Below are 25,662 nucleotides of genomic sequence, written 5' to 3'. Positions count from 1 at the left end.
GCTACTAGTTGCTATTTCTCAGTCGGGAAATGGTGGCAGTAGCTGTTAAAGGGCTGCGTTGGCACGAAGGGAGAGCTGGGAACGGTACACAGGTCTATCACTTTCTCGTTCTGGTCCATGCAGTAGTGATGGCTGGCTGAGGGCTACTCATCACACCCTTTCCTCAAAGGGAGGAGAAGAGAAGACCTCATGAACTCCACAATAATATGAACATTAGACTCCCATGGGTCCTCTGTCTGGACTAGGGATCACCTCTGCCAGCTGAAGCATAACTAAGTCCGTGGAGATGAGGAGTGCTGTTGCAGTTAATAGGCCAAATCACTCACCCTAAGATCCAAAAAAAAAGTAAAGCTTGTGAGATGTTTTTACAGTTTCCCACAGCATCATAATCTGGTTCTGCAAAGAGAGGACAAGCCATGAGACATGATGGGGAAAGGAAGCTTTCATTTGCAGAAGAAATGGCAGGGAAAAAGCCTTTATCCTGCCCAGTTATTTTCAGAGCCTTCCAGTTCCCTGGGCAAGAGGAGAGGAAATGTCTTTGGTCGTGTAGCATAGCAGACTGAACAGCAGTCTTGGCTGCAAGTTTGGTGTTCTCCCGACAGTATCCCCCAGAATGAGTGCGTGCTGCAATCTCTTTTTTCCCACATAGCTGCCAACAGATGATCCCCAAAGTGGAGAAATACCTTTATAAATAATGCCTTCTGCTTTCTTCAGGAGACACTCGTGAATGATTCCACATGACGGGGGACATGTGCATGGCTTTAAGTCTGAGGCACTGTTTTCACACTAACTTTTACTTGTGAATTCCTCTTCCCTTTTTCACCTTGCCTAAACAATTTAGGAGGGAGGGAATAGAAAACGGTTGTATTATTTTGTTTGCCTTTTTTTTTTTTTTTTTCCTAGGCATAAATAAATTCACTAAGAGGCTTAGAAATCCCTATGCCATTGACAATAATGAGCTACTAGATTTCCTCTCCAGGGTACCATCTGATGTTCAAAAGGTAGGTAATGAATGGCCACCGCCGACAGAGGCAGCAAGCGGCACTGAGAGCTGCTGGGTGCTCTGCTTGGGGACTACGATGCCAGTGCACTTTTGAATAATGGAGATAAGGAATTGGGGAAAATCCATGAAGACTGGTGTGTAGGGGGTGGGGGGTGTTAGAAGAGAGGGGAGCCAAAATCCTTTGTCAGAAGGATAAAATGATTGCAGAAAAATTATCCTGAAAAGACCTACTTAAAAATGATCTGGAAAATCACCCAGTGTGGTTACTGAACTATGGTTTCTGTCACCTTTCTGCTCCGATATTTGTACAGAGGAGAGAGAAAAATAGTCTCTTTGATAGAGATAACCATCCGAAAGGATTTGCTGAATTCTCCCTTTTCTCAAGATGGAGGGGGGAGCAGGCATCATTTCCATGACTTTGGCATGCTGTATTTTTTTTTTCACATCAGCTGTCCCTCAAAATTCTTCCTCCCCACCCACCTGGAGCTCCAGGCCTCCCTTGGAGGATGCTCCGCTCATCTTTTTCTTTAAAAAAAGCCTCCACGGTTGATCAGATCAATCTTCTACCATTATGGAATTATAACTTTTAATCTAACCGGAATCCATCCTCCCTCAATTTCAGTCAAGTCTCGTTTCTTCTCCTATTTCTTTTAAACAACAACACTGTCTTCAGTAATCTCGCCTATCTTCCTGGAAATTATTTGAACAATAAGTCCTTTAGAATGTCAAGATCTGTTTATTTCTCTTGGAGGAATGAAGATAGCCTCGCTGGGTAACGAAGCCACGCAATATAAAGGTTTCTTTCTTTTGTTTTAATCAACTGGGATCTCTGTCTTCAGGCCCTGATCCCGATGCCCTGGATCGCACGGATATTGTGCCTTCCTCTGTGCATCGTGGTACTTGCACAGGGAGGTGCTGCTCACTGGGAATACGGGGATGACAATCTCACCTATAGTGGTTTTACTCTGTTGGAGACAGAAAAATAAAGGCTCACATGCACTGTCAAGGCATCTGGTAGAAATAAGGTTGGAAGACACTTCTGGTGACATTTATCTCAAGAGGCCACCAGATTGGTTGGTGGCAGCACTAATAACTTGAGAGAAATCTCACCATAGACGGGTGGGAGGAAAAAAAGCTGAACAGAAATGATCATAAGAGACATTAAGCTTCAGTGTATTTTTATTTTTTGTCATTGCTCTTGTAGAACACGCTAGATTTGCAGTGATGGTTTGCATATGCCCTTTTAGTGTTTATGTTTAAAGATAAGCTGCTTTTCTCTTCATGCTTTATTTAACATTTACATTTATAACATTTCCTTGAGTGGTTTCTGTCATTCTGGGATCCTTTGAGCTCTCCACAGAAAATGATAACCATTTCTATGGGAGGAATGATAAAAGTACCTAGGATGGAACAAAACTTGTCGGAGTTTTCCACTAGTGCTACAAATAGTGAGCCTGTGTGACAGCCACACGCTCTCGTGAAGTCATCCATGGCAGCTCCGAAGTCTGCTTCGTTTACGTGCTATCAATGCATCGTCATTTCACTGTGGTACTGCAGCGAAATTACCTCTGTCTGTCCCTTAGCCATTTACAACCCGCATGTGTTGGATGAAAGACAGAGGAGTAAAAAAGAAGGCACATTCAACAAAAGTTTCCCCATGATTTCGATGGGAACACTGTTCTGTAGCACAGCAGACAATTTGGAGATTACACCATCCTTGTCGGTTTATCGCACATGTTTTAACCATTATATTTTATAAGAAATTGTTTTGAAAGGTGGAGGCAGCTTTGTCCAGGTTCTGTTTGGGAAAATATTTCCCTTTTAAAAAATTATTAAAGATGTCAGCATCCCAAGGTCTGTGTACGGTTTTGACAACTGTCATCTTACTGCATATTGGGATCCACTTGAAACTCCTGAGAGAAGTTTATTAAACTTATAGGTTAATGCCAGAAAGAGAAGAAAAACAATTCGCAAACCAAAACAAACCCCAAAGATCTAGCCTAAATTGCTGAAATCAGGTAGAACCCCATGTATCTCATTAGAAAAATCTGCTTTTAATATTTTCGTTTCAAGAAATGATGCATGACTTCTCAAATCCTTCCTGCAATTAATCCCCCATGTTCCTGTGTTTAGAAAATGATTCATTACTTTTGAACCTTCCTTAGTTTCCCTTGGTTTGTCCTCGGGGAGCCATTAACACACACTGTAGTGAGCTAGAGTTACCTAACTGCAAACGTCATGTCTATTTGTTTTTACAGGTGCAGCATGCTGAATTGAAACCATACAGCAGCTCCAGTCCCATTAGGAAGAAGCGGAGTGCGCTATAGGATGCGGCGTGATTTTGGAATGAAGCATCTCCCTACACACCCGCTATGCGTGTACACGTGCTTCCCCCCCTCCCTTCTTCTTGCTTCAGAACAACACTATAATCACCACCACAGACTTTTTTTTTTAAAAAAAAATCTTTTTTGAAGACGTGGTTTTTGACAGACACCTATCTTGGGTTGTCTTTTTGGGGTTGTCTTTTTGGCACGGTGTTGTAGCCCAAAAGACTCAAGGTGGAATGTATTAACTAGTTTGTGGGGTGGGGAGGAGAATGGGAGAGGATGGTGCAACTGCACTTTTTTTTTTCTTAGATTTTTCTTTTTTTTTTTTTTTTTTTCCGCCCCTCCTTTCCCTTCGATTGCAGAAGCAATGCTGGATGTGGCAGCACTCCCTGTTTTATGTAGGAAGAGATAATTCCGCTTAGTGTAGCAGATCAGCTGAGCTGATGTGAGGAGATGCTCTGAACCAGTTTTTAACATATCCAACAGATTTACATTAAGATATGAAAGCTATTCTTCTCTGAGTTAAATCACTGTGCCTAGAAAGGTTTAAGCTCTGAATTAACGAGTCTTTGATACCCATCTTCTGTTCAAGCAGTGTACATTTTAAAAAGTTTTTTATCATAATTAGCAGAAAGAGCTAGGAGCTCCAACGGTATCTCAATATTTCATCCAGCACTTGTGGGTTTTTCTTTTTCCTTTTTTTTTTTTTTTTAATTTTCCCCTTCTTTTTTTAAAGCCCACCCTGCAGTTAACTCTTTGGATACTGGATTCATCAGAGATCCATTGCTGGCAATGGATGCATGAGAACCTTCTGCTGTGAAAGGATTAAGAGACTGTAGAAAATCCTAACTCACTGACCTGAAAAAGACTCTGTTGACTTGCCTTTTATAATTCCATCTCATCAGATATTTTCAGCATAGCTGTTGTTTTCCTGTCTGAATCCAGAGGGGTCAACACTACAGATCCAAGAGAAAAAAAAACACTTTGTAGCCTTAAAGAAACAAGTGCTTGTGCAGAAAGAGAGCATGGTGCCCAAAGACATGGGTGTGCAATAGTGTGCAGGCTTTGGTCCACCACTGGTGTCTTGTTGGAGTCTTTCCTGGTGGCTCACAAGGATCAGAAAGTGCAGTCATATGGAAACCGAGTAATGAAGAGACAGAAGAAAGGACCCTGTTTTCTGTTCAAGGAGAATGTGATTTCTTGCTTGCTTACCAGTCTTTTAGCTATTGTGCTTTTGCTTTATATAATTCAGATAAACAGCATTATTAGTGTTACTTAACTGGGGAAACTGAAACACAGAATTATATGTAAATCTGCTTAACTTTGGTGACAGTCCTTGGTCCTTTAGCTGCTGTAGGACACTGGGGGAGTGACTTGCCACCACAACAAGTCGCTCATAGTGTGAAAGCTGGAGTGGCTTCTTGTGATTCCCAAGCTGGGCGTACCACCAGCATCCCCTGGGGTAGGTCACTGTACAAAGAAATTGAGAATCCCAAGAGACAGGTTTCTTTTTAACAAAAGACTTTGAAAGCCATCTAATTAAAGGTAAAACGGGTAAAACCTTGCTTCTGAGTCGGCGATCCAAATGGAGGTGCGCTCTGTGCGTTCAGTAATGCAGTTCTGAGGGCCTGTTGCATGAAGCTGAAGAAGGAAAAGTAACACCCGAGTATCTTCCACTGGATTATTAGCCATGTTCAGTGATTTTTCAAGAAGTTTATTTTTCAAAGTAACAAGCCCACTGTGCTTTTGACTAAGGAGAAGCACGTTTTCATAGACTTGATTGGATAAAGAATGCATTTTGCTCATGCAAAGCTGTGTGTAGCTGCAAACGAAAAGATAGAAAAAAAGATTATCCTGGTTTAAAAAGCCACAAAAACGCCTCTTTGTGTGCACGTGTGCTTGTGTATCCATGCATATATGGGGTTGTGTATAAAGAAGAGTACATGTATAATGTATTTATAGGCGCGTGTGTGTGGGAAAATGGGTGACTATACAGATTTAAAAACCTTGAAAATGTTTATGAAAAATGCCAAAGATTCTAAAGCTTATCAGCTTGCGTCTGTTCTTCTTCATTTTGTATCTTTCCCGGCATGTCTCTCTGGCTGAGCCAGATCTCTGCATGATTTGATTTACTTCAAGTTAATGAAGCTAGTTGGAAAAAGCCTTGTAGAAATTATAAAACCTCCAGTAAATCTCCTTCTTGTACATACAATAGATGTCCACGGACCCCTTTTGTTAAACCAGTTTCTCAATCTTCTGTGTAAACAATGCCTCATTGTCTCGCTTTAAACTATCATCTGGTTTATCATACTGCAGTCTTGTCATTTTGTAAGGACCAAAGGCAGACATATTTAAGGAGCCATGTGAGATCTGAGCATTGATTTGAGTGGAAACATCCAACTGCAGGGAAAATTGTTTATTTATTCAGAAGCTGGGACTGATACTTTAATAGGTGTTTGTTGTTTTTTTTTCCTTGTAGATTTTTCCATGTGGAACTGATTTCTGTTCAGGAGACATGGTGCTGTCCTTTTTTGGTGTGGTTGATTTTTGGGTTTTTGTGGGTTTTTTTAGTGTAGATTTGTTGTGTTTCAGAACAATTTGTATTTGATTGTTGTGCTGGAGACATACCAAATGAAGGGGTTTGGATGGTCCAGTACCTGTATGTGCTGTAATGAGCTCTTCGTTTTGATAAGTGCTGTTTGAAATGCAATAAACATTTGCGGTTAAGCTGATGGTTTTAATTTATCCGGATTAGGAGGTACGTTTCCCATTCTTTGCAAAATGCTTACTGTTCTGTAATACTTAGTATCTGGGTGGGTAGGCAAGTACATCACTTGACAGTGCAGTGTAATGACTGATGCTGGAGGTTACTTGAGATGGAGACTCTGCTCAGCAGGCAAGGTAAAGCCTTACCCCACCTGCTTACAGCAATTCAGTGGAATTTCCTAGGCCCTACCTAAAGGAAAGGAGGGTTATGCACATTTACCTCATATTCCAGTAGTCAAACTTTTTATTCATGTTTTTCATTTCATTCTTAAAGCAAGAGTATGAGTTGATACTTATCTCTGCGTGTCTCTTTGCCCATGTAAATTATCAGTTCTTACATTGTTAATCTATTCAAAGTATAGCACGGTAATTATAAACTTAGATATTTTAATTTAAGGTGGTCATTTCAGTGCAACAATATGTACATTTCCAGTCTAAAACCTGTAAGACCAGAAAGCATTCAGAAATTTAAATCCAATTGTAACTCTTCTGGATGACTGTGGATTACAGAATCGTTGTGCTATCAGAATATGACTATGTCCAGTAGCTGTTCAGTGTGTAAATAACTGGATTTGTCATAATTGTGCAAATACAGTATGTACTCATGTGTGCCCAAACATAAGCTGCTGCTGAAGGTTGGTTTCTTGAATAATCATGAACAGGACTGAGGACTCGGCTCCCCTACGGGTCACTGTCAGTAAAACCCAGTCACTGAAACGTACCTTGTGGAAAGCAAGCAAACAACTAAATAAAGCAAAGTCAGTGGAAATGTCAGGCACCTTCTTGTTCTTTTCCAGCTTGCAAAGCTCCGATTTTAACCGTCAGCCGCAGCCGTCCCTCTGCTTCCCCCCGCGTCCTCTCTGAGCCACCCCCAGGGCGGTGGGGATGTGGGGCTCTGCCCCAGTGACCCGGGGCTCCCCCCGAGAGCACTGCCCGGCGCAGCCCCCCCGCGCCCCTTTGCCTGCCAAGGGGAAAGTGCTCGTCCCCTAGAAATCAGACTGGCTGCTGCTAATGCACTGCCTGGAGTGAGAGTACTAACAACTCCCTGAACTGGGCTGGAAAACAGAGACTTGCCATTTAATTTCCTGTACTCTACATGGGGCTATGTTTTGTTTTATTTTATTTTTTTTTAATTTGGAGGGCCTGATCCTGCAAGCATTACCACAAGTGGAACTGGAGTTACTTTCCCATCAGACCGGAAGGTTCACACCATGGAGGAGTTCGGCGGCTCTGATGTGTTGAGAAAATATTGACAACGTACATTGTAATCAAATCTTAATCTTTAGGTTCTCCATCCTTTAAAGTAAATTGATAGACTGACTGGGAAATGCTGGCTTTGACATTAGAAACTATAGCATATATTATAAGTGAATCCTGTTCTGACTTAATATTGTATGTGTATTTTATCTGCCAAGCTACATGTGTCAGGGCCCTGGTGCATCTACCCCTTCAAATCACACTGGGACATGATAAGAATATCTGCTTTTTAGCATTCTTAAAGTTAGCAACTCGGAAGGAAGCTGAGATACTAAAGATGATTATTAATCTGCTATATTGCAGATAGAATGTTTTAATCATTCTCAAATTGGGGAACATTAAGCCAGGTGAAATTCCATCATTTTGGGACAAAGTATCTGCCAGACAATTTATCAGTGGGGAAGACCGTTAGCAGCAACAGTAATTATATAGTTCAACGAACATGTGAGTGAAAGATATGTTTATGATTAATGTAAATATTCACAGGCATTTAGAAATAATATTGGAGTGAAAAAAAAGCCTCTTGAGATTATACCATCTTTAATCTAGTATTCTCTGTGATGTTTTGACTTAAAACGGTGCAGCATTTCAAGATAATTTAGAAGGTCATTTTGTTTTGAATAAAAGACGTGCTCATCTGACATGAATCATGAAACTAAGCATGGGGAGGCAGGAGGTGGCATTCACGTCTCGGTGTTTGCAACAGCAGCGGCACCTGGGCGGGCATGAGTTCAAGTTCTCAGCGTGGCTTTAACCTGAGGGCTGGTGATTCTTGTTAAATTTTACGTGAAGGAGCATTGCCAATCAGTTTCTGCGTGTTGGATTGAACACCTGCAATTTCCCTCTTGGCTGAACAAGATGATATGCCTCTTACAGTGGAAGAAAGTAAGAACTGGAAGACAAAGACATGCTGGTATAAACCTCATTTGCACTGATGTCCTAGTGCAACCAGCCTTCTAACTGCTTGAGGGCTTCCTTGCACCGGGAAGGTAGGGCAGGCTCATGGACCTGGTGCGTACATCTGGTTCTGGGTCTTCCAGAGCCAACCACGGTCAGGTTTAGATGGTCAACAGGTTGTGCCTGGCACCAGTGATTCTTGGCTGCTAGAATGGCTCCGTGAAGGGAAGATAAGGCACTGGGCTTCAATGGTTTGAGGGGCAGATGGATTTGAGGGGCATGAGTCGGGAACCTGTACTAGGGACTGCTTCCCCTGGGGAACTAGGGGCTGCTTAGCTAGGGGCTTCTCGTCAACACATGATCTGTTGTGTTCAAATTTCCAGCAGATAAATGAAGATTTATTTTTTTTTTTTCCTGCTCTTGATCCCCGTGGTTTTGGTAAGTTACTTTTATGATAGGAAGAATGTTAAATATTTAACTGTCATCTACCAACTGCAGATGAAAAATCCTAAAATCTCGGGCCTTCCACTTCTAAATGCATGGTCTGCCTGGATTCTCATTCAGTCCCAAATGGATGTGGGGATAAAATGGTGCTGGATCCAAACTCCTTCAGGGAAGCGCAAAGTCTGCTCACCAGTATTGTTACAGTGATTTCACAGGTGCTGGCAAATACTTCATTTGCACCCTCAACAGGGGTAAGTGAATAAAAGGGGATTTTTCTTGGTGACATTAGGCTTTATTCCTACTGTGGGTATTTCTTTTTAAGGACATCACCTGAAAAGAAGCAAAACAAAAGTGCATTTTTTTTTTTATTTTTTTTTTTTGAGAGTACTTCTATTCTAACTACTGTATGTGGAAGATGAGATTTGACTGATCTTTGATCTCTCAATATCCTGTAGGGCAGCTGCCTCTAGGGGCCTGAGTCTGTGCACAGCAAAACCATGTGTTACTCACTCACTTAGTACTGCCACCTCCCAAAGTGGGGAAAGTATCTTGTCTTTGTTTTCAAGTGGAGATACACAGTGGAAAGAGCATATGTTCCTACAGACAAAAAAAAGACAGTTAGTTTCATTGACTTGCGTGCTAAATTTTGCTTAGATCATGGCTGTCTGATTCCTCCCCCCACCTTCTGTCTGCCTGTGGCTGGCTCACTCCACAGAGTGAGTATCTGGAGCCACACAGCAGCTACAACCTTAGAAGAGGTGGAGAAGGGGGGGTGAAGTCTCCCTCCATCTTTGGCAATAGACGACTTTACTGAAAGTCAATGCCATTCCCCTGCATTTATCACTGCCACTCTTGCTCTGCATATTTTTGGTATTCGCCATGCATTGTTAGCAGTGATTGTCATGTAATTAAATCACTGCTCATCACAAGAGCCTATTTTTATGCTGAGATAAGCATCAGAAGTCTGCTGCAGCGTCCCCCAGATCAATAAAGATGTTCCCTGTAGGATTACAAATAGTCTGGGGTTGTACAGGGCACTAGAATTAATTAGGAATGATTTCTCTTTTTCTTTCTTCTTTCAATACATTTTTAATTGTTTATCCATTTTCGATGGGCTCGTTTTTAACTCTGCTGTGATGGCCCAGATGCTGCTGTTCAGACCTTTTGAGTGTGATATGATATCAATTGGGGCAATACCATTTGCTGTAAGCAGTCGCTATTATCATCATCCTTCCATAGTCATACGTGTCCATTGCTTCAAAATACGTTGCTGAATGAGGTATTTGCATCTCAGGCCTTGCACTTGAGATTACGGTTAAATGGTTTTATTAAGGGGTTGAACTTGGAGATCCAAATACAATGTGTAACCTTCAGGTGCCGTCCTGAAGATTTTGGCATTTTGATTGGAAGACCAGAAGGCAAGTGGAGAAGCCTGAGCCATTTGTTGAGGAAGGATTTGCCCAAGGTCGCAGAGCCAGTCTGTGGCAGAAAAAGGACTAGTGCCCTGGGTGATTTTGGTTTAGACTTTCCTAGTCTCAGCTGTCCACTTTGCCTTATCATCCTCCACGGGGCATTGATCCAACACCACTATCTGCTGCTCCTCCCTGCCTGCTGACCCGTATGGTAGGAAGGAGAAGGAAGTCCAGGATTAGCAACAGCCTCGCGTCGAAGTCCTGCCGAGAGGCGCGTGCGCAGAGTCCGGGAAGGCCCTTCAGTGCCGTTGTTCGGTGTAAGGTAAGAGCAGGTAAAAGTTGCAATGGGTCACGAAGGATAGGATGACTCAAAAGAGTTCTTTAAAAAGAGGCTAACCAGAACAAAGCCAATCCAGGTGTCTGGGAGCAGGGTAAACTAGCAGCACAGTGTCAGCAGCATATAGGATTGACCGGGTTTACAAACAGAAGCTGTGGACTGTCTCTGTAGGACTCTGTGTGTTGTCCTACTCAGACATTTCTGGAGAGGTTCTAAAAACAGAGTGGTGATGTCCATGAACGGATGATGCATAGGGAAGGTGAAGGTCTTCATTTTCACTGCCTTTCAGTCAAGACAGCCGAGTGCCACGTCCTTCTGATCTGGCATCATCACAAATGGAAATGGCTTCTTCAGCTGTGCTGGGGAGGGAGCGTGTGCTCAGGGAGAAGGTAAATTTCTCTTAGGGAAAAGAAGCAGTGTCAGGTAGCAAAATACAGCCACTTCTTTATGTGAATAAGAAATTATGAGTTTTACACTTGTGTTGCTATACTAAACTGTTGTTCTTCATGACCTGCACCTGAATTGCACTGAAGTCAAATCCCTGCTGAGCTCAAAGGCTTTGGATCAGACTGTCTGCCTCTATGATAAAGTGATAAATAGTGGTCAAAGTTGCTGCTGATAGACTAGGTGCACCTAATGGAGAGAAGATGGTAATGCCCTGGAAGAGCCCTTCTAAATGTAACATGGTGGTCCTTGGAAATGGTGCTTCTAATTGGGTCATTCCCACTGCCAAATGAGGGAGGAGCTGCCAACGTTGCTGTAAGCAGCTCTCACCTGGTTGTGCGGGCTCTGTGTTTGCACCACCTTGTAGGAGAGGGTTGGAGCTCATGTTCTGCCCTCAGCAAGTCCGTCTGTCTTGCTGCTCCATGGTGGTGAAGGTTAACTGACTCCCAGGGGGCAGCCCTGCTGACCTTGTGCCAGGGTGTTCTCATTTTCTGAAGAGCAGAAAAACTTCACCTTGATTCAGTGGCAAAGAATGGGGCAGCAGCTGTGTTTTGAAAAGCACAAGGATCCTCAGGATCTCCAAGCTGGTGCAAAGATGCTTTTTCAGGTGTGGCTTCACCCAAAGGCAGTGTAGGACAGCCCGTGCCCAGATCTGCTATAGCCGAGATGAAACACTTTAATTGGGCCCCATCAAGATCCAAGGCCACGTGAACTCACTGCCTGCCTTCCCCTTGCATCACAAACCAGCAGAACATAACGTCTCTGTAGGTGGTGGCTTTTGGGGGGCACTCAGCCAGTGCCCCTGCCCCCCCAGGTGGCCTGGAGTTAGGAAGGCAAGCTTTGCACGGCACATGCATGCGACCGTGCCCACGCAGAGGCGGTAGCTGCTGCCAAAAGCGTGTGATGCCCAGGGGTGCCCAGGGCGTGACGCCATGCAGGCTCCTGTCAGCCAGCCAAAGCCAGTCTGCCCAGGATTTGCGTGTGGCAGCACAGGAGAAGAGCTGGCAACCCCGCAACGTCTCTGGGTTAAAAGCTTGCCGTGAACCTTCTGAGTGGGCCTCTTCTCGATCTGCTGGGAGGGAGCTCCTGTGCAGCGCACATTCTGCAAAACCGGCATGTTCTGTCCCCCACTGCAGCGCTGTGCACTGTTGGTAGGAAGGACTGCATCCTTCTTGCTTCTGCCAGCAGAGCCCTCGCAATTTCAGCACTCGGTCCTGGCCTACCCCTGTCCGACAGAGAACTCAGACTTGCTGCTTTTCCAGTCGCCAGCTCCCTCCTTCCTGGGAGGGGGCTCTGGGGGATTTAATTTGTCCCCCGAAGCTTTGCAGAGCTGCTGCTCACCAGAGGCAGCACCCAGGGGCGCAGCGTACAAAGCTGCTCAGAGAGCGAGGAGTCTGGGGAGGTGAGTGGCGTTTCTGCAGCTTTTCTATTGCCCATGCATAGCGTTAGACTTCTTTACAAGGAATTTCTTTCCAAGTACTTTCTGTTTTCTCATGTGTTCAGTCACTTCCATCATCACAGTGTGACTTGGATTAAGGTAATTCAGAACAGGACACTCCTCCTGTAAAATATCTGCTTGCCCCAGAAATTTTTACGAGAATTAATTCTTCCTATTGCCAGCTCTTGAGGTCAGTTTGCTTGCCATCAGCCTTCCTATTTTTTTTAGTAGTTTTATTATTATTATTACTAGAGTTTGAGCATGTATGAGATAAATTGAACCTTGTCACGCATTTTGGTTGAGTGCAGTGTTTGGGGAATGATGGACGTTCACGCTACGTCAAAACACATGGTGTTATGGAAAACTAGACTACTTAACCAAAGTTAAGTTACTTAGGACAAACAAAGGGAAGTTTACTGAGATTTTCAGTGGGCAGTTGCCTGAAATTCAGCAGGCACCATTCCAGTCCTGCTGAAGTCAATGCAACTCTGCCGCTGTTCTGAAATCAGCCCTGGACAGCATCACTAGGCAGCCACCTCTGGGGCAGTTGCACGGTTACCTCATAGATAATTTGCAAATTGTCCATGAACCGTGTGTACAAACGTGTCTGGTATGGTGCTAATTTACTGGCAAGGTCTGGGTACGCAGATCCAACACTCTGCTCAGGGGGAGCTTCAGCCATGCCCAGCAGCCAGTGTAGAGGTGTAGAGGTTTGATTTCTGTGCAGCACGTCAGGGATTTCTGATGGATGGGCTCAGCCTCCCCTTCACATGTGTTTAGAGATCTCCAGCCAGGCTGGGATTTGCCAGATGACCACAGTGGGGAAGGCATCAGAAATATTTCCGTTAAAATAACCCTTCCACGCCCCCCAGAATTTATCTAGTTCATGCATGGGTGTTACAAACCCCTTGTTCAGGGCTACAGGACGTGGCTGGACATTATCTACCCTGTGTTCCGGCTGGGTTTATTTTGAGGTGGACAGAAAGGAAATCCCAGTGTCGAGGCGGGTGGAACACTTTTGTTGAACTGATGTGAAAAAGAAAAATACCTGGCCATTTGGAAGGGTCTGAACTCTTAGCATAAGGCTCAGGGAGATGGATGAATGGTCAGAGGGGAGGTGACGGTGGGGGTCGAAGGTCCTACGGCATAACTCATCACTGCGAGAAGTCCCGATCTCACAGTAAAAGTTTAAGAACTGGCTGGCAGCAGCATGACCCTTAGCAGTCAACTCTTCAGAAGGATTTCCCGTCTGAATATGCAGATGTGTGCACAATTACTTTACCTATCTTTGTAAATATGGTCCATGTCCCTGCACGCTTAAATAAATCTTGGCGCTGTCCCTTTTAGAAGGCATTTCGGGTTCAGTCCGGCTGCCTGCATCCTGCATAGTTTTGTTCAGCAGAGTCCTTGCAAACAGCCTGTCTCCTCTTCCCTTTCCGCTTCCCCTTCCTCCTCCTCCCATCCCACCGCAATCACTGCTGCCCAGACCCATCCTTCACTTGCACAAAACTGATTTCTGTTTATGGAGCAGCTGGCAGCAGCAACGCTCAAGCACTGAGCGATGACTAAGAAACAAGCCCACTTTTCCCTTAGCTGTCAGGAGCTTTTAGAAATAACACCCTCCTCTGAGGAAGTCAGAATAGCAACAGGAAAATAAGTAAAACCTATTATAAAACAGTTGTCCAAGAACTTAGGCACGGCGCGGGGTAGAGATCAATATGCTGTGAAGGTTAAATCTATTTTCACACTGTGTTCTATTTCACAGTTTAATGGTGTTTTAATGTGTCTGTCACTGAGCCCCCTTCATGTTATGCAGGTAGAGCCTTTACAAAGGAGAAATAACGTTGGCTTTACAAGCTTCACAGTAACATCTTATTTACCAGCTGAGATCTGACGCTTTCCTCTCTGGAGATATGCCAGAGTTTGACTATATTTTATTTTATTTTATTTTATTTTATTTTATTTTATTTTATTTTATTTTTTATTTTTTAGAAGACATAATGTGGTATGGTGGTTACAATAATTTTTAGACAGCATTTGGGGAATGCCTGTAGGGATGGGAGCAGCAGGAGCATGTGTGTGCCTGCGTAGAAGGGATAGAAATATCTACTGCTGTTTGTACAAGCTAAGTACATGAAGGATATGCAGAATTCCCAAGCCTGAGTTTGCATCCAGCCCAAAACGGTATCTTTAAATGCTTTAGCTTGAACTCAGCTGATGCTGGGAGGCTGCATCCAGCTTGGGGAGAGCATGGAGGACAAAAGCCCTTGGACAAAAAGGAGTAATCAGAGCCCAAAGAAAAGATGCTGAGAGAGAGCGGGGTAGGAGGAAAGCTGATTTCAGCCTGTGCCAGTGGAAAGGATGAAAGGGAAGGCAGAGACAGAGGGAACAAAAGAAAATAAAGAGGCATGGTATAAAATCCAGGGTATGTGCAGTGCTAAAGCACACATACAGGCCTGTCCTTAGTGTTTGAGATGAAGCATTTTATGTCTCCGCAGCTTAGCTCACAACTTCTGCTTAGAAGATGAAGAAGGAATGAAATCATGTTTTGCTTTAATTATCTCTCCTGAGCTTCAGCTAGGGAAGCGGGAGGTTAGGATAGCCTAGTCAAAGGGTATTGCTGGTTCAGGGCTTCAGACATGTACCTGGGTGTGCAAATGCCGTGTGTTGATGTGCTGACCTGCTTGGTGAGGATGCTTTGACAAACCTCCCACTGCCTGTGGCTGAGCCAGCACCCAGACACAGGCTCTGGCCCTTTACACCTCCCTGCAATGAGCTGGGGCTAGGCACAGCTACGTTTTCTCACACTGACAGGGCTGGGTAAGCTGCAATTGGGTAGCTCCTCTGGTTTTGCCACGAGTGAATCTGAGTGCCTGTGTTATCCGGAGGGACTCGCTCCAGACATCCTCGCATTGTAATTGATGTGCGGAGTCAGGGGAGGACGACCTGCTTACGCCAGTGGCTTCTCTTGCGTGCTCTCCCTGCCGTCTGTGCCCTCAGCAGCTCCCTTGCAGAGCTGGGAGAGTGCTCTCCTTTGCAGCTGCACCGCCTTCCCATCTCTCTCATCTTCTGCTCCCTCCGTTGCTCTTTACCCTCCTCTTCCTTTGTCTCGCAGCCAAATGACTTAACTCTGCACAACCTCCTGGGAGGGGTGGGCTGTAGGAAGGGAACGCATCAGAGAAGGAGATATAATATTAAGTCTTCTTAGGAACAACTTGTTAAAAACCTCAAGCTTCCCCTCTACTGGTTGCTTTGCCAGAGTAATATGTCTTTGCTCTGTCAGGGTCCGCTGAGGGCTGGTGCTTGCAGAGTGTGAGTTTTTAGACTTGCAGAGCCTTGACTTGGCTTAACCTGCATATCCCACTGTAGCAGAAATGTCTGCAATGTGTGTTTTGGCTTTGGTGCGCTGTGTGCTCCAAGTTCATCTCTTCCCCCCTTCCGTTTTCCATTGTTGGAACAACAATCTTCTGCTGGATGCAGAGCGCAACCGGCCCTATATTGTGGGGCCAAAACAAACTCTCTGCTAGCATGTTTTCCATCCTCCACAAGGTAAAATACCAGGACTGAGAGCAGCTGACCCCCTGGTGGGAGTCTGTTGTCTGGAAATCCAATGGCTGACTTCACAGGGCAAAACTGTCTCAAACAATACTGCTGAGAAATGAATTTGTGCCCTTTGGAGCTGGGGGATCAAAGGGTTTAGACCCTTGAGTGAGGGTGACTTGGCTTCAGGGGGCTGCGAGATTCCCTCCCCAACCACCGCTGCCACCACAGTGCAGCCTGTTGCATTAATACATCACCAACGTTGTGGACTGCAAACCACAGCGCCGCAGGGCTTGCTTTAGCTGTACTTGCCAAATGGATGGAACCCTCTGAGAAGGTCAGAGCTGAGGACAGAAAACCTTGGGGAGCCAGAATCCCAAGGAGCTGCCAAAAATAGATTCAGCCCATTTTTCCGACCCAATTTTGCAAGTCTAAGATAATCCAGGAAGGTTGTCACCCAATACCCCTTGCTTAAAATCTGTAACGTGTTTACATCTGCCCTTGTGTGAAATGGTTAGAAAATATTTTCTGATCCAGAGGAGCCTGGAGGTTGAATCTTGTGTCTTTGGATTTTGTTCTGGTTTTGTTTGGGTTTTTTGGTGTGGTTTTTTTTCCACTTGCCTTTACTTTTTGAGGGCTATTTCTCCCACTTCAACTGTTAGACCAAGTCCATGAATGTTTGAATTGCAAGCTTGGACATACGCTTTGATGAACATTTGCCCAAGTGAAGCCACCTTTCTGAAAACAGGACTGGATACCTGTTAACGGGCCTAACATTTAGGGGCCAAATTTATGCATGTTTGCCACCTTAATTGTAGAGTTACAGATTAAACTTCAAAGCTGTTTAATCGGGTAGCTTTCTCAAATTTCCAGTTTAATGTCAGTTTTTTGGAAGTAAAACTTCAATGCCCTTGGCAATCCACAGCCAGGTGTCTTATATCAGGCACTGGAGTTTTGGAAAAATGACAAAAGCACCACTAAAGCAGAAAAATGTTTTATTATTATAAACTCAGTTTCTTTCCTGCTTTATGGAGGAGATCAGGGGGAAAAAATGTTTGTTTTTTGTCTTGCTTAAAAAATAAACATTTGCTGAGGTAATTAATACAATAACGGTAAATGGTTTAAAACCTCAGATTTACTGTGCATTTCCTTGTGAAGTATTAAAACACTGAAATAAAAAAAATAGAAGAAAATAAAATGTTAGAGACAGGAAGATGTCCAAAATTATGTGATTTTTAAAGAAATGTTTAACACAGGCATATAATAGTTTGGTGCTGGCTAATTCTTACTTATAGAAACTAATGGATGGTGTTCTAGTGCAAGAGAGTCAGCGTTTTTGGTAGCTGAGAGACAGAAGAGTTTTGCACATCTTGCTGTGAGAAATCCAGCATTCCCTTTGGATTACAGTTTCTCTACAGTTGGGTGTTGTCTGCCTTCCTTAGTTAGGTACGCTTGTGTACTTGCTGTGACACTGGGAGCAGAGGATGGTGGCAGAGAGAGACTTCAGAGACCTGAACAGGTCCTTGAAAAGAAATGGGTCTGGATGCTCATGGAGAGAAGGACAAGAAAATTATGGAGCATCAGCCAGGGCAGGGGTTGTTTTACTGTTTAGATAGAGAGAATGCTGCAGGTTTGCTGGCATGGTCCGTAGAAATGAACAGTTCTTAGAATACATTTTAGATTCTTTTTTTCTTTTACATATTCTGTTCATAAAGCTTGGGAAATATTGTTCAGAACTTTTTCAGATGAGCATTTGAAATTGCTGAATGGTGTCACATGGAGACCTCATCCTGGTGGATCACCGCTAGCAACCTGACAGGAGGTCATGGTCCTGGACTCTGAGGTAATGAAGTTCTTCAGAAGTTCGTAGCCAGTTCCACTTGCATGTCATGTCATTTCCAGTTGACTCCTACCTGTGGAGATTTTCAGCTTCTTGAGCATATTTTTGAAGTCATGGTTCTGATACTGAGGTGCACTTATGGTTGCCCATAGTTCCCAAATATCTTAAATTTCTTTTCTTCACATGAAATTCTTTCCCTGTAAAACTGACCCTACAAAACACCAAAGAAGCACCAGCACCACTGAAGCAATTCAAGTGAATTCAAATATCTGCAAAACATAATTTAAAATCCTTACCTAGGTCTAATACTTTGTGAAATTTAATGGTGAATAAACATTATCAAGAAATCTCATATCTTGCTACGCAGTAAGTAGTTTCTTTTAAGGAGCTCCTAGTAATGCAGCTCTGACATAGAGGTACGTGCTGCTCAAAGTTATCTCTGTGTCTTTATAGTCACAGGGATCAACTTCGTATCACATAGTTTTGTCAGTAATGCTTACAGTTTTTTCTCTCTTTCAGTCTTAAATTTGCAGATGCCCAGTCAGTTACGTATGAGGAGCAAATCAGTTCATAACCTGACAGTAAGTACAGTCACACAAATACAAATTTATATATATATATTTTTGCCATTTCCAAAATGGAAAGTGGCAAGCTTAGTTAAAACTTCTAATCACATTACATGTTTCATTTAAATCTCCAACGATGTTTTATTACAAGACTTCGGAAAATATTTTGTAACACTGCAATAGTTCTGATAATAAGTCAACATAAAATATCATAGAAAAAAAATCTCAACAATTATCCTTCCCACCCAAACCTTTTCTTAGAAGCAGTATTAGGAATTTTTAATGACGTTTTACTCCCACTATTGCCAAAGAGAGTTTTATCGTTGACTTGAAGGGAAGCAATGTTTAACCCTTCAATTTTTGCATAAGCAGAGAAGGAGTAGTTCACTAGTTAGTGAATCTTGGACTGAAATGTAGCTGTTCTAAGTAAGCCCAGTTCCATTTAACCTCAATTGAGCAGCTCCCAGTTCACCTCAGTTGAGGTCCTTATGCTCTGCTTGCATTGTCCCCCGTCCCCTTCCCCCATCCCCCCCCCCAATAATCTCTGCTCAGGTGCCATCATGATGCAATGAAAAAAAAAAAAATCCACTGATGATAAAGGAATTGCTACACTCTGCTGCAGGCAATGCACCGGCTGAAATGCGATAGTCATGGCCCTGACACAATGCCGATAGGAAGCCAAAAGCTGTCAGAAAGGTCAGAATTTCAATAACGTGTCTGTGCATTTCCAGTGCTCACTGCCTTCCCTTCTCCTGGTCTGTTCTTTCCGTACCCCTCTGGAGCAAATGCGTCCTCCCAACAAACCTTCTGGACAAAAAATGTAATAAATAAATAAACGAGGAAAGTTCCAAAGGTAGAAATCTCCTTCAAAACCTTATGGAAGGAGGTATATTTTGGAGCATGAAGACCACTCTGGACCATCATTGAGCTCTCTCAAACAACTCTCCTTTCTGCTCTGAAAAGTTTGTATCTTTCCTTTTTCTGAAATGATTTGCTAATGCCCTTCTCGTCCTCTGTATTCCTGCCAGTTCTTCTCACAGATGTTGCTTAAAATGAAGTGTTTGCAAGGTGTGATTGACCAGGTTTAGGTCTGAAATTTAGTCCGCTGCATCTAAAAAAGTTAAGGGTCGTGCTCTGATTTGTGCCTGCAAAATTATATCAAGTGCAAATTAGATAAACTCAGGACACTAGTTCTCATCTGAATGTCAGCACCACCTGAAAGCATCACATCGTTATCTATACCTCTGCTGTGGGACCTCGGTGTAGGCTGCAACACCTTTCTGAGGAGCTGGATACATAGCAGGGTTAGCTCCTCCTGATCTGGGTCTGACCAACATGCATGTGGTCACGCAAGAGGGCTGTAGCATGTCTAGGGACTGAGCTGTGGTCTCCTGACAGTCAGTCCAGTGCTGTAACCATGATACTATCCTTTCGAGCAGATTGCTAGTCTTTTTTCCACTTATGGACCCATAAAACATTATCAGTGGAGATGAGGACTTCCGTATAAATGTGAGCCTGTGAGAATGGGCTTGATCTTTGCAACAAGGTTTGCAGTCTTTTTGGATGTGTATCCACAGCTCCCTTCAGCTTTAAACGTTCAGTGATTTACTTGAAACAAGTTCATACTTTTAATCTTTGTCTCAAAGGAAGCGTTTACCTTTTTTTTTTTTTCAGTGAGCACAACGTCCCCAAAATTAAGAAACACTTACAAAAAGCAAAAATATCCCCAAAATCTGCATCCATAACTGGTCACTCCAAGCAGCTTTTTCTTTTAGACATACCATTTCTAGAGCATCTTTGTTAGGGCTTTTTTTTTTCCACCAGATTCAGTCTTCGGGTTAAGCCGGGACGCCACTGTGTTGTGGTCCCACCTTGCAGCTCTGCCACATGGTGTGTGGAAATGCAATGGCAAGCAGCTTCTTCCTGGAAGCATGCAGACCTCCCTTTGACTGGAGCAATTTTTATTCTGCAGGTGAGTGCCCTGTATAATGATGTATGGATGGCAGAGTGAAACGTCTTACTTTCATCCCTTTTATCCATTTTTGCTTGCTTCAGAACTTGATAATGATTGCAAAACAGCACTTGGGGAAACAGGTACATCTCTTGAGTAATACCAGGAGGATTTTAAGCACTGCTAAAATCAAAAGAAGCTATGGGCCAATCTCAGAGCACTCCTCTGCAAAACTTCAAATGGCCAGTAGGAATTCAAATGGTCATCTCTTCCAGCCACACGCAGCCCTGCTTGTGTGTAGTTGTGCTTACACATGCCATCATGCTTAGGCGTAGGAGTCCCACTCGTAGGAGAAGTGTTAGTAAACCCAGTAAGCCAAGGAGTGTGGAGAAAGCTAATATCTTTTATTTAACACACTAATCCCAGTTGTGGGTGGGGAGACAAGCTTTCAGGTATTCAAGCCTGTTGTCAGGTCTGAGACAGTACACTGGTTTTCTGGTTGCTGCTCTTCAGTTCAGCATTGATCATGTCTGATCCTACCTCAGGGGATAAAATCACTACCAGAAGCTGCACGTCTCTTTTAGTGGGGCTTTCTACTGGAAACACAGTTCTTTTCTTCCATTAAATTCTTTAGGAATGAGGAATTATTCACAGCTGCTGGATTTATGCACTGGGCACAGCAACTGCACGCACTGTATAACCTAAAAACGAAGCTAACTTTGACTTTCAGTTTGTTTCTTAGCAAACTGGTGATGCGTATTCCCAGCAGGATTGCTGGAGAGAAACAGTGTCCACTGTATTCTGGCCCAGTGTAATCTGCATTTCTAATTAAGGCTATTGGTACATCCACTTATCTGACATATGCAAAGAGTAAATAATCAGGCAATGAGAAAATAGCAATCTGCAATGAAACCTTTGTTTTAAAAATCCTTCTTTTATATCTCATGTAAATGCTGAGTGCAGATAGCACAAAGGATGCCTTGACAATGGTACTTGCTGCTGCAGAGGGTTGTGGCACTTTTGGTTGTTCTGATCTGCTTTCCATCTGCAGACTCTGTCTCTGGGGAGTTATGCATTTGAACACTGAGTGTTTGATCAGAAATGGCTCTGCGTGCTTCTAGATCCTATTGATTTGGGGTAGTTCAGCACCTTGCAGGGCTGGGTCTGCTGCTGCAACTTGGCATTCCTTGAGCTTAATGATCCTTTCCTCTTGGAGCCCTCCATGGTTGGTTCAGGGGCTGAGCTAAAACACATCCATGTTCAAAACCAGAGCTTCCTAAATTGCTCACTTGTGAGGTTGGTATACCAAAGATTGGTATCTCTTTATCTCTTTTGGAAGGAGATAGGGATTTTGAAACTTCTAAAAGAGTTTTCTTCTGATCACTTGACACATTTTGCAAAAAAACCCTCTGCTTTCACCCAGCTGGAGCCTCACTCAGAAACTGAGCTTCCTTCACCCGCCTTGCCACCGTTCTTACTTGGTACCTCATCGGTTGATCTTGGCTCTGGTGTTTGCTGACAAGGCACCACGCTCTCGATGAAGCCCCCAGCTGGGTGACGTAGTTGTCCAGTCTGCCCCACAGATTAGGCCAGTTATGTCTGATCTGGGAACTGCTCAGAAGATGGGAGAAAATGGAGTGGAAACCAAATCTCCAAAGGTATGAATCATCAAGGGAAAGGTTAAACCCACCTTCCTGGGGTGTGGGTTGCTGAGAAATCATCTGAGAGTTTATCAAAAGAAGCTGCTCTGGGCCAAAATTTAGTTTTATTGGAAAACAGTCTCCAGTGGCATTTTGTTTCTCTTGCAAATTTCAATACAGGAAAATGTTTTAATGAGTTTAAACACCACATTTCATCAAATTGCCTAGGGAAACTGAGGCTGTATTTTTTTTTTTTAATACAAATTTAAACTGGAGGTAAATTTTATTGTTTCTTTTCAGATTTACATTTCCAGTGCTGAGCCAATGCAAGCCTTGAGGATGCGTTGGCAGAGGAGTACTGAAGCACCACCACCTCCCTGCGCATCCGTTGGATTTAGAGGAGAGTTAATTTGGAGGTTTGGTTAGCTCTTGAGACTTCTGCTGTCGCTGCCAACAGAAGGCACAACCTGCAACATGAGATCACGGTTTCACTCCACAGAGCTTTCCTCCTATGACAGATTTTCTAAACCCCACTACTCAGTTCTCCTCAAGTCCATAATCTAACATGGCATATCCCCAGTGTTCAGAAGTTGCGACAGGTTTGTCTAAATCACAGATTGCTTTAAGAAAGGAAAATAATTTAAAGCTCTGTGGGGCTTTTTTTAGGCTCCCTCTCACTGCTGAACCTTTAGCAGTCCCTTTCTGTTTTTCACAATTTCTCCACTGTTCTCATACTAAGACGTTCATACTGTTTTTTTGCTTTTAGAAGCCAGTGCTAAAAAAAAAAATAGGAAAAAAAAATCAAAATATCGTAAGACTTGTGATACATAACCACAAGACTTGGCAATACTTCATTCCCTTCAAATTTAGCCTCTTCTTTTCATATACAGGTTTTCTCAGATCTCTTTTGCTTGAGGAAGCAGCCTGGAACATCAGTTTTGCTGGGCATAATATAGAAAAAAGAGGAGAGGAACAGCGGGCCATTGCTACAGTTGGAAAACCTGGTTTTTATCGGGGTCCATCAGTGAGTCGATGCTGGCTGGCTGGAGGAGCCTGCTCTTGGGACCAGATGGAGGAAAGCTGCAACTGGGATGTGTAATGTGAGAGCTCTTTTCCGTGAAGAGACAGGAAACATAACTGGAGGGAAGTGTTCAGAAAACAGGTAAATAATCTGTGAAGCAGTTAATCTTTGTCCTGTTTGGGCTGTTTTGTCTATTCATCACTGCATTGCTCTGCCCATCCTTCTTTTTTGTTGGAACCAAGGTGTACCGTGCACGTCGCCTTCTGCGGTTTGCCTCTGGCCTTTTGCACTACAATTTGTAGAACCCCTTGGTGAACAGGATGAGAGACAGATCCATTTCAGTAATTTCTCACTTTCTACCTCTTTCTGTGGGTTAAAATTCAGCAGGATTTTGACCCTGGTATGATTCATAGCCTGGAAGACAAGAACAGAGGTGGGGGCCGCAGTATGCAACAGGTACGAGAAGGAAGGGACATGCTTTATGTTGCTGTTGTCACCAAAAATAGATCTGTAAGACGGATGATAGAAACCCTCAAGATTAAATACAAATAAGAAAGAGCAGAGGTGAGTCTTACTCTTTTGCTAGCCCAGAAGAATAGCTGTTACAGACATACATGCGCTTCACAGATAATCCCAGCCTGTGATATGCAGCTTTTATTTTCAATATAATCTTAAAACAACAACATGTAAAATGAGAATTTTCTACTTCTCCCAGTCATTGCAGAGGCCCAGACCAAGACACCTCACCTGTGACCCTTGGGCTAGGGAGATCAGACCCAAGCTAATCTCAACTTCTGTGTGAGAACAGTGACAACCCACCTCCCTCGCCCATCACAGGCTGCGAAAATGAATGCATGGGGGTGAAGCGCTTTGAGATCCTCAGATTGGGAAAGGTCAGGAGAGTGTCGCCGTCTCTTTCAGGAGCTCCAACACCAAGGGGAAAAATAAATCACACAAAGCTTAAATAGGAAACCGCAGCTGCTGTCAGATTAAATCTGTTACAAGTGCATTCCACTGCCTCGCTGAACAGTGTTTTATTTCACACCTCAAAATGTGAGGCCCCGTGCCACAGACTTGCTCCTTTTTCCCTATTCCCCCTAGATGACTTAACAAGCTGAAAGTGCAGCTGGAAATTAATGCTTCCTGTCTTTTTAAATAATGTGACATTGAAATCCCGGTATTTAATGCGTTGGCATTTAACATGCCACAATATTTCAGTTACTTTGCACTGGTTGGGGTGCAGAAGTGTTATTACAGCTGTTCTGAAATTCTGACAAAGAGGTGCATTTCTCTCTTCTCTTTTTTTTTTTTTTTCCCTTCTCCACTATGTCCCACCATAATTGCTTTTTGCCGCATCTCTGAACCGTAACCATGGCGATCCGCCACATTCATCAGAGGACCCTCTTGTTGTTTTGCTTGTGTGAATGTAAGAAGGGGAAAAAATAAAAAAAGAAAGAAAAAAGAAAGAGGGGACATAAAATAATTTGCAGAACTTACAAAAAACCCAGATTTTTTTATCTCCCTCCCTCTTTTTTTTTTTTTTTTAATTTTTATTTTTATTTTCCTAATGACAGAAGCTGTATTGGAGAAGTGGCCTGGCCAAAGCACCAAGGACTTGTTCATAAACTAAAAAAGGGAAAGGAGGAGTCTGGTTCTGGAGGTGTTGCTCTTTGTGGAAAACAGACTTCAATAACTGGAGCTTTCAAACCATTCCCCCCTGAAAGCAGGGACTGTTACATGCAGAAGGGGCAGGAAAGATTGACCCTTTTCCATTTCTGTCTGATGACAAACTGGTCCTTGTTTGGAGAACAAGTTAATGCAGAATGTCATTACCATATTAAAGTCGTGCTTTCTGACTGGGGAAGGAGAAACTGCCTGGCTTTGGACAAAGATTTGGAGCTGTCCCTTTCTGGGTTTGCTGGCTCCATGGTCTGCTACTCATGCCATGGGTAGTGAGGAAGGAGAGATGCTGAAACCACTGGCTGTGGTGGGGCAGGCAAGAAGGGAAGGGGAATAATAATGTTCTTCCTCTGAGATGTTTTTCAACATCTAGCACCTCAGTATACTTCTCTGTCACTGTTTCAAAAAAGCTTTGTAAGTCAGCCTGGAGGCTTTAATGTTGAGGGACCTGGGCAGTCGTCTTTGCTCAGAGTCTGCTTCTGTCCTGGAGCTGCTTCGAAGGGCTGGGAAAGCTGTCTGATGTTCAAAGTGTCCCTTGATTGGCTTTGTCCACCCAGAGTAGAGTAGCAATTCCAACCATCAGCCGCTGTTGGTGGGTTCTCCAGGGCACCAGGGAAGAAAGCCAGTGGTGGCTGTTGGAGGGTCTGCCTGGGAGCCCACAGTGCAGAGCATGGGCATGGTACGATTGCCGCTGCCCAGGGAGGTGAGCTGGCTGGGGACCAGGCTTTGGTGCCCTGTAAAACCTGGCTGCTTTTTCTTGAGGAACTCTAGGAGTCACTCTACATGAATTCATGCAGTGGGATTTCGCTTTAGAGGAGATTTGTCCCCCTGTAGAAGCGATACAACTTATTTCCATGGAGTAGAAACAACGATCTGATATTATTTTACTATCCTTCCACACAACAGCCAGGAGTGGAATGATGAAGCAGCTGTGCTCGGGATCCTATGGCAGCACTCACCAGGTGATCTTGAGAGATTTCCCAAACGTCCTTGCTGTGGCAATCATCTGCGGCAGTACCTGATTGTCTTGTAAAGCAGCAGCTCTTGACATAAAGCATCATCTGAATGAATAATTATACGTCACAAGGGTGTAAGTTGT

The 25,662-nt window shown here is 43.6% G+C and overlaps 1 protein-coding gene across 3 annotated transcripts in view; it reads left to right on the top strand.

Annotated features, from left to right (window-relative positions):
- MCTP2 (multiple C2 and transmembrane domain containing 2) overlaps positions 1-6,057 on the top strand; it is a 109,838-nt gene extending 103,781 nt beyond the window's left edge. For 2 of the 3 annotated variants that reach the window (XM_040602077.1, XM_040602079.1), the window contains one exon: positions 904-6,057. In XM_040602077.1, the coding sequence (XP_040458011.1) occupies positions 904-1,097 (194 nt within the window). In that variant the 3' untranslated portion in view covers positions 1,098-6,057. The remainder of the gene's footprint in view (positions 1-903) is intronic. The other variant, XM_040602078.1, reaches the window with a different exon arrangement.
- The last annotated feature ends 19,605 nt before the right edge of the window (positions 6,058-25,662 follow it).

This window comes from Falco naumanni, chromosome 7 (assembly GCF_017639655.2).
Source record: "Falco naumanni isolate bFalNau1 chromosome 7, bFalNau1.pat, whole genome shotgun sequence".
NCBI classification, from domain to species: Eukaryota; Metazoa; Chordata; class Aves; order Falconiformes; family Falconidae; genus Falco; species Falco naumanni.
The sequence above is the reverse complement of the archived record's forward strand: the minus strand, read 5'-3'. Positions and strand labels throughout refer to the sequence as shown.